Genomic DNA, 9293 nt, shown 5'->3' on the forward strand with positions numbered 1-9293 from the left:
ATAGGGACATTTGTCTGTTCTGTTCATTGCTGTGTTCTCAGTGCCTGGACTAGTGCTTAGCTGGCAGCAGGCCACAATAAGTATTTTTTTTAAAGATTTATTTATTTATGCATTCAAGAGTTGGGGTGTAGGCCAGAGGTGTGTGGGGGCATGAGGGGATTCACCAGAGACAGAGTGGTGAGTAGCTCAGGCACCTGTACTGAAATACACTGCTGAGGGGAGTAGTGGGTGAGACAGAAGAGGTCTGCTGCGTCATATGTGGGTAGCTCCCTGGCCAGGGATGCAACGCATGCTGCAGTGGCTGCGGATAGCTTCATAGTGCTGAGACTTAACCCCTTGCACCACCAGAGAGGTCCCCCAATAAGTATTTGTTAAGTGTATAAATGTCTGTGAAACTTACTGCAGGACCTTGATCAAGGTACTTCTCTGTACCTCAGAGAATAAAGAAGTTGCACTGGAGCCTCTTGTGAAATCTCCGGGTCTGCCCATCTGTGATCCCATTTCAGACTCAGCAATTGTTTCTAAGGGGCTTTGCAGACTAGGGACTGCTTATGGGGAGGAAAGGCAGGAATAGCCAAGGGCAAACCATGGTCTAGGGGAAGTGCACAGATAATCCTTAGGGTTGGGGACAAGGGCACTCTGGAGATGACCATATTGTCCCTGAGATGCAGGGGATCCTAATTCCAATGAGGAATGTTTCCCTAGAAACCGAAGGTGCAGGACACAGAGAACCCTTCCCAATTATGTTGGCTTTGCCGGCTTTGAGTCAACCTGCTCAACCAAGTGTTCACAGGTCCGTGATGCTCTCAAGGGACAGACAGCACAAACAGCAGCAGGGACTTTTTCTCAAGTGTACCAGAATTATTTGTTTTATTGTGATGAAGTTTAAAATGACAATATTGGCATTTTCTTAAAGAGTTCTGCCGAGGTCCGGTATTACTCTGTGTCCCCCCTCATCCCCACGGCAGCAATTTCCCAGCCCCCTGAGGTTCAAGCAGAGCCATCAGCATCAAAGAGTTCGGCTGCCTGCCGGGGCCCCAGATCTGCTTCGAGGTCAACCCGAGAGACGCACAGTCACACTCACTGACCACTGAGTCAAGTATAGAAAAGAATCACACAAATTCACTTGCAATGCGTTTATCATGCATTTAGATTTATTTTGAAGGAGGAAGAATGATTTTTTTATTAGGGAGCATGCATACATGGATATTTTCCATGTTTGTTTTTTTCTAAGTCGTTGTCAAATTGAAGGAAGTCGAGTTCAGCGTCATGGTGATCTAGGAGGAAAAAAATGTAGAATTTAATTACTTATTAATTATGAAACTATTGACATCTACTGTCTCATTTATTCTTTATATTAATACTAGCTGGTAGATAGTTGTCTTTGATTTGGGGGAAGTGAGTTTCACTGGAGGGAACAGTGTCTAAATAGAAAATATATTTTTTGGCAGATGATCTCAGTTTCACAGGGAGAAACTGAGAAACAGAGTAATGAACCCAGACACTGGAGTGGGTATTGTACCCTGTGTGCCTTTTGTACTACATGGGCACAGGAGGTTCGGACTGTGGAGATCCTGTAGAACCCAATCCTTCCTCCTCCACTGGCCAGCACAGGGGCAGTCACCTGATAGCCGGGTCATGTTGCTGTTCAGGCCTTAACGGTCTCAGGGGGCTGTCCATTGGCATTGTTGTCCGCATTGGTGGGCACAGAATCCTTCTTCACCACATCATCAGTCAGGCTCAGCAAGTCGAGCAGCTCACGAGTCAGGCAGGCGGTAGTGTTGCAGCCTTTCTTATCGGCAGTGGCACTGATTAAGAGGATGGAGAAAAAGAGACCTATCAGTAAGAAGTTGCAAAGGGGAAGGGCAGAATTACTGTTCTGAGAGGCAACAATTAGCAGTAAATGTTTCTCCTAAACACAATTATCACCACAGAAAATCATAGGTCATTAGGGAAAATCCCATTTTCACGCCGATGTATATTCCCAGGGGTGTCAGAAAACCCACCAGGTGCTCATGGAGTACATAGAGGTAGTATCTGTCCCTAAGGTGTTTACCTGTCCCTGGGTGTACTGTTCTTGCTACAGGGACCACCTACCATAGCTGTGTCCGGCTACCTCAGAGCTAAAGCTTCGTGTTCTGCAGAGAGGTTCTCAGGGTGGATGCAGGTGCAACAAGTGCCTCTGCCTGGGTACTGCTGGGGACAGGCCAGGGGCTAGGATGTGCTCCAAGCTCAGGGTGCTCCGGGAGGTGGAGATAGGGAGGGATGCTGGGTGGGGTAGGGAGTCTTACTTGGCGCCCTCAATCTCTTTCTCCAGGTCCAGTTCACTGGCATCGATCTGATCAAAGCCCTGCACCACAGCAACCAGCACGAATTCTGATTCCTCCTCAATTATGGGAGATGAGCAGTTGTTCGCAGCGAATCTAGAAAAGAAATGCAAACCCATTATTAACTCTGAGCTAATGTCTACCCTCTCTCCAGGGTAAGCAACCAAGCTCCTCAATTTTATGGATAAGGCTATCCCAGCTCCAGTGACAGGGCATACATGATGCCATTTTGTTATAAAAGTGCTGTTTCACTAGGAGTCAGGTGCTGATGTGACCCCAACAAAGTGGTGTGCTGGACTGGATTATAGAGGCTTGTGAAAGAAAATTGCTAGATTTTCAGGATCCTTATGAGCTTAGTGCTATGGCATTATTAAAAATTACATGATAAAACAGTTTGAAATGAAAAGATGTTTTACTTAAAGGTAATTTGCATGAGGGTGAAAATTAGTTGAATAGATTTCATATCACATTTAATAACAGCTATATTGGCCAAGTGGTTAGCATTAAGGATGAAATTAATTTCTCAAATTATGGTTGAATTAGATTAATAGGTTTCCCACAGATACAAATATTTGGTAAAAAAAACAATGGAATCATTCAGTAAAAATCAAAGAATCATAGGAAATTTATAATAAAGAAAATGCACATCTTATTCCTCATATGCAATGATATGTAACAAGACTGCTTACCTTATTTCTACTTGTAAATAGCTGTAACATATTTTTTTTCATATAATGTTTAAATGGACTTAAATATGGGTTAAAAACATAACCCAGCTGTTAAAGATTCAACACATCAGAAACAGGGCATAGACTTGTTTGACGCAGGGGCTTCAGGAGGGATATCCGAGGGGCATCAGGAGGGGTATCAGGAGGGGTATGGGGTTTTCTTACCCAATAGGTGCTGCCTGGAGGAGGCCGGCATGGTACAGCACCAAGACGCCGATGACCAGGAAGGGAAGGATCTTGCTGATGCCCATGGTGCCTCTCTACAAGGAAAGAATAAGGTCACCACCTACCCCAGTTCAAAGCTTCAGGAGCCCACAGACCTGCGCTCTGGCGCTGCACCATCTGTAAGTCTCTGGCTTCCTGGCCTTAAACTCTGTTGTCATTTCCTTCACCTTTTGTGTCCTCATCCTTGAAGTCACTGCTGGAAGATCCAGGGAACCTGTAGCGCTCATGGTTTAGCAGAGCTAGAGAAACAAAGCTGGGAGAAACTGGGGAGGAGGTCCCGGTCCACAGCTCCTCTCTCCCTCCCCACACTGTCTCCCTGTATCTGTTGACAAATCTCCATTAAAGACAGTCTCAGGCAACGCATTACATTGTTGTTCCCCTAACGCAACCCAGAGCTGGGTCCCTGTTTGGCGCTTTTACTCACGCCTGACAGATAGTACCGAGGGAAAATTTCTGAGAAACCAAAGATGGAAATTCTAGCGCTGAGGCACTACACAAGTCAGGAGAGGCACTGTATGAATGAAGTTTAGTACACTTTCCAGTTGAGACCCTCAACTTAAACTAGGGGGAAAAAACTTCCATTATATGCAGTTGTGGCACCTAATTCTACCCACTTGCACTAGCCCAGGTTCCAAACGAATTTCCCCGTGACCACTAGCCCAAGATGCGAGCCCTAAACTCACAGTCTGCAGAGAGCTACGCCTGCACCCCGCTCTGCCCGCGGGGCGAGCGAGGGGCTCCCGCTCTGCCTCCGGGGCGAGTGGGGGGCTCCAGGGTCCCGAGACTGGACTAAGACCCACTGCAGCCGAAGTGTGGAGACCAGAGTCCGCCTCAGCCCGCGAAGACCGCAGCTCGAGTCCCCGCACTGAGACTGTCCCGTGTTACCTGTGCAGGACCCTGACGGAGCGCGGCGTACCTGAGGTGTGTCCCGTAGAGCCACACAGAGGTGGACAGAGACTCGAACAGGCAAGGAGCTCAACCTAGAGAAATACTGCTGGAGAGAGAGAGCGGGCGAGAGAAGGAGAGAGAAATAGGTTAGAATTGCAGGGTAGGAATCTCAGGGCTCACCTGGCAGCAGGTAGCTCGCAGTGGAGGTGGTGAGAGCCTCAGCTGTGTTGTCACTGGAAGCCGCAGCGACTGTGAGCTGGGTAGTGGCTCCGAAGCCTCCCAGCACCGGCAGCAGCTCTTATTCCCGCCGCTCTGGGTTTGGGGTGGTCCAGGAGATCCGGGCAGCCAATGAGGGAAGGGCTCCCGCGCAGAGCACTTGTGTCACCCACTTGCGCACGGAGCACGCAGGAAGACCATCGCACTTGTATTTGCATTGAGGTCATTGTGCAAGGAGGGGGCTTGTGGGGGACCGATGGGAATAAACTTTTCGTGAGCAGGAACTTTTGGAGGGTTTGTCCTTTGGGTAAATTTCACATGTCTATTTCCACAGGTTTTGACGTGCGCCGCACTCCTTCCCAGTTGTGAAGTTTCAGCGAGCAAGATCCAGGGCTGCAGGGGTCCTGGCCCCACAGGTCTAAGCTGCCCCTTGGAGGGTTAATGCTTTGGGGTCGATTCTGGCCCTAGTGGGGTGTCCGATGCAGGCAGCAGGAGGGCTGCTGGGAAGCAAGAGGTGGAGGAGGGAGCAAGACCTGAACTCCCTTCCAGCTGCACGAATCCAGGTGTTCGCATTAGGGCTAAATATCCTCAGAGTGTGTCAATATACCCATCTTTGAAATGGACACGGTATTACCGACATGAAGGGATATTGTCACGGTTTGCATGGGACTGTCCCCTGGCTAGTGAGAGATCTGGAGGAGCTTCCTGGCCCACTAGGGTATTCTATAGGATACACTCAAACAGTGCAGTTCCCAACCTTGTGCAATAGCCTCAGTCTCAAGTGGAGCAGGGTGGTCCAATATGTGATTAGGGAGGGACCTGTGCCCTGCAGGGTCCAAAAGAAGGAGTATAAAGCACAAAGCTTCCCTCCCCTCCAGGCATAGCTCTACCCCTCCCCCTTCTTATGCAGCCATCCATCCCTGGTAATACAGCCACCCACCTAGCCATTTGTTCAGCTACCCTTGCTTCCGGTTGCTGTTTACTTCCAGTGGCTTGTTTTCCCAGGTCTGCACCCGCACCCCCCCTTGAGTCCTCTTTGGAGAGGGTGCCGAGTCCTTGCAGATTCTAAGGTTCACACTCACCGCCAACCGTGCTCTTCCACACACACACACACACACACACAGGCTCATTACTGTCTACCAACACGGTGCATTCTCCAAAGGCACAGAAAGACCGCGGGCAGGGAGTATCCCCGGGGATTCAGTCCCAAAAGAACCCTGAACTTTTGCCCGAGTTGCTGGTGTGATCACCTGCACGCATCAATGACCTGGTCACCTCTACCTGCGGGAGAAAAGCATGCCCCGCCTAACACCCAGTTAAGCTGCACCTCTCTCGGCACACCGTGTCCCTGGATCCCTCAGGAAGCCACCACTTCCAACCCTCCTGGAAGGTCCGATGTGCTCACTTCTTGCCAGAAGCGGGTTAAATCTAAAAAGACCTGTCTGTGCCCAGGATATTGGGGTGAGCTCACAGCGCTAGATCGGCAGTCAACAGTAATGAACATCCCAGCGCGGCAAACAGTGGCGGCAACAGGGCGCATGGGCGGCCATTAAGGACCCCAGCCAGACGATAAACCGAGACAGAGCAGAAATCAACTGTGGGTGCTCAGAGAGTGAGGCAACTGTGGGTCCTCACCCCAATCCTCCACCCTAGAAACCTCAGCATTTCCTACAACAAACCCCCCTCGCGTCAGATTTTTCCCCCCTTCTGGTAGGTAAGCTTCCTGCTCTGGACAGGTAATTTCCATGATGCCCTTACTAAACGTTGTTCCGTAAATCCTCTGGCGACACTGCCACAAAGGAATCAAATCTCAAGAGTGGGAACCCCACCCTCTGAAACTTTCTCTCCCCAGGGCGGACAGGGAGCGGGGTGGGGAAAGCTGGGAATGGAAGACTGGTCTTTGGGACACGGGTTCCTGTCAGGCAGAGCAGTGAAAGGCGCGGGGAATAAGACCGAGCTCACGATCGCCAAACCCGGGCTCCATGCACCCTTCTGCGTTCAAGCCCCAGCTGCTACCTAGACCCCCGCCAGGATTTTGGAGCTCAGTAGTTTGGGTGGAGCCCTGGGCGAGGCTCTCCACCTGGAGGTGCAGGTGCATTGATAAACTCGGCATCGCGGATGCTGTGTTTCCATGGCGCTGCCTCTTGAGTGGTGGTAGGTGACTCTCTACTCTCAGCTGCCAAGTGCTTGTGCAGAAATCCTTCTTTTTCCCAAGACTTGAGCTTTCTAACATATAAACTTTGTGAGGTCATTTTAAGTATGTGTATCTGTGGATTGCATTTTCCTGATGAGCGATCCCCAGCTTTTCCCAGTGTGGTAATGACTGAAAAAGGGGTTAAGTCATCACCATTCCCAAAGGCAGTTACTTGCCATGTCGCTCTATGGGTTCAGAACTCTATCCCTGGATGCCAAGTGTGCCTTAATCCTTCATCGTCAATCTTCATTTGTCACTCAGCTCTTTGGTGATGCAAACCACGGACCACGGGTAGGCGCTGTGGCTCAGGAATCAGGTTCTGCACCTGGAGGGTGCTAGGGTAGTTAGTCTTCTGCAATTCAAACTTTACTTTGAGGACCAGTCTCTGAAGATCAGGAGGGACTGAGATGGTCTATCCCTAAAGCACACTCTGAGCTTCTAAGGAACGTTTTGCTTGGGGTCCAGGTTTAAAAAAAAAACAAAAAAACAACCCTTGCTTTGCCGCTTAACACCTTGGCGGCACACTTGTAGGCACTCAATGTTTTTTGAATGAATGAAAATTCGTATTGGCAAATTCACCGCATCTCTCTCACTAGTAATCACAGCCTATAGATAATCCAGACCTAGTTAGGAAGAGCGGAATGGTGCTTGATTACTAAATTGTGAGCATATTCATTACAACTAGTTTTTTTTTTTTTTTACCTTTTTATTTGGCATATTGAATCAGTTTCCTATAGAATTTTCCAGGAATAAGAGAAAGATACGTTTTTTTTTTTTTTTGTGAGGGCTCTCCCTGAAGTTATGTTCCCCTACATGAATTACAAAACCATTCTTCTCTGATCCCCTCCCTGATTTACCTGAACTCAAGGAAGCTTACACCTTCTGCTGTTCCAGGTGCTTAGACTGTGTCAGCTACTTCTCTCATCTTCAGGACTCAACACAGTGTGATCTAGTGAAAGTCAACAAGAAAACATTGATTTTTAAATGATGATGACCATTAGTTTTTGATTTTAAGATCTCACTTCATAATTTTTCAAACTTGAAATTAGGGCCAGTTTTGAAACAATCAAAATGCACTTTCAAAACAGAGCTTAAGTTACGTTTATTGTGCCCAGAAATAAACCCACTCACATAAGGTTAATTTATTTATATAAAAGGAGTCAGGAATATTCACCAGGAACTTCCAACTATAATATAAGTTGTGGTACTGAATTAAAAATAGACACAGAGAACAATGGAATTGATTTGAGAATGCTGAAATAAACTCACACTTATCAGAACAGTTTAACTTCAACAAAAGAACCAAGAATATACAGTTGAGAAAGGATCTCTTCAAGTATAATGTTTGAAAGTCAATAGCCAAATGCAAAAGAATGATAGTAGACTACTATCTCACACCTTGTACAAATATTAACTCAAAATTGACCAAGACGTAGATACAAGATGAACACATAAAATACATAGAATAAAACATAGCAAATCACTTGGCTACAACAGCAAGGGGAACAAAAGCAATAACAAATGAAACTGCATCACATTAAAGGGTTCTCACATTGATGAAACTATCATTAAAAAGAAAAGCCATCCTACTGAATGGGAGAAGATAAATATATATCATCTATCAAACGAGGGCTTAATATCTAGATACACAAAGAAATTCTACAACTCAACAAAAAGAAAAAAAATGGGTAGAAGAGCTTAAATAAAAATTTTTCCAAAGACATTCAGATGGCTAACAGGCACATGAAGAAATGCTCATCATCACTATCATCAGGGAACCGTAAATCAAGACCATGATGAGCTACTACCTAACATCTGTGAGAATGGGCCATATCAAAAAGATCAGAAACAACAAGTGTTCCCAAGATTGTGGAAAGGAAATCTTGTATACTGTAGGTAGGAATGCAGAATGGTCTAACCACTTATGGAAAACAGTGTGATGGTTTGTCAAAATATTAAAAATAGACCTACATTATGTTCCACTCTTACTAGTTATCTACCCTAAGAATACAAAAAAACACTAATTTGAAGGTATATGTGCCTCCCTGTGTTCATTTTAATACTACTTATATGAGTCAATTGTACAAATAATCTAAGTACCCAGAAACATGAGTGAATAAAGAAGATGTGGTGTATATATATAATACACAATGATCTACTACTCATTTATTAAAAAAGATGAAAATCTTGCCATTTGCAATGATACAGATAGTGCTGGAGGGTATTATATGAAGCAAAATTAGCAGAAGAAAGAAATATAGCATAATTTCACTCATATGTAATATGAGTGTCACAATCTCCTTTGGACATCTATTCAAAGAATATGAAATCAACCAAAAAAAAAACAAACACATATTCCACAATGTTTACTGAAGGATGATATACTAATTATATATGGTAGCTAGAATATGGAAACAACCTGTGTGCCCACTGATAGAGGCTGGGCTCAAGACAATGCAGCATTATTACATAATGGAATTCCGTTCAGGCATAAGGAAAGTTGAAGTGTTACCATTTGTCGAAAAGTACAAAGGGTTTGATGTGTAGTAAAACAAAGTCACAACAATAAATCAAATATTCGCTGTTGGCATAGCAATTTGACAAAGCATAATCCTTATAACTATAGCACACACTAATAAGCAAAGTAATGGTTCTAAGGTTAAGGGGGAGAGAGTGACAGGGTCAAGGGATCTAGGGATGGTAGGGGGGAATAAA

General features: G+C 45.9%; 1 protein-coding gene across 1 annotated transcript; it reads right to left on the reverse strand.

Annotated features, from left to right (window-relative positions):
- Positions 1–1138: 1138 nt before the first annotated feature.
- On the reverse strand, positions 1139–4525 carry LOC119254584 (calcitonin gene-related peptide 2-like). The gene is made up of 5 exons (XM_037521689.2): positions 4349–4525; positions 3221–3315; positions 2292–2423; positions 1625–1808; positions 1139–1277 (listed from the first exon to the last, which is right to left on the reverse strand). Exons 2-4 carry the CDS (start codon positions 3304–3306, stop codon positions 1649–1651), a joined length of 378 nt encoding a protein of 125 aa, XP_037377586.1. The 5' UTR covers positions 3307–3315; positions 4349–4525; the 3' UTR covers positions 1139–1277; positions 1625–1648.
- Between the last annotated feature and the right edge of the window lie 4768 nt (positions 4526–9293).

Source organism: Talpa occidentalis, unplaced genomic scaffold (assembly GCF_014898055.3).
Source record: "Talpa occidentalis isolate TD23 unplaced genomic scaffold, MPIMG_talOcc4v2.1 talOcc4.3, whole genome shotgun sequence".
NCBI lineage: Eukaryota > Metazoa > Chordata > Mammalia > Eulipotyphla > Talpidae > Talpa > Talpa occidentalis.

What these genes read in the sequence shown, in the direction of transcription:
- LOC119254584 (XM_037521689.2), bottom strand. Translation starts at nt 3,306, where the DNA reads ATGGGCATCAGCAAGATCCTTCCCTTCCTGGTCATCGGCGTCTTGGTG. An exon ending in CTCCAGGCAGCACCTATTGG is followed by an intron (nt 2,424 to 3,220) that starts GTAAGAAAACCC and finishes TTTCTTTTCTAG; the next exon opens with ATTCGCTGCGAACAACTGCT. An exon ending in AAAGAGATTGAGGGCGCCAA is followed by an intron (nt 1,809 to 2,291) that starts GTAAGACTCCCT and finishes CCTCTTAATCAG; the next exon opens with TGCCACTGCCGATAAGAAAG.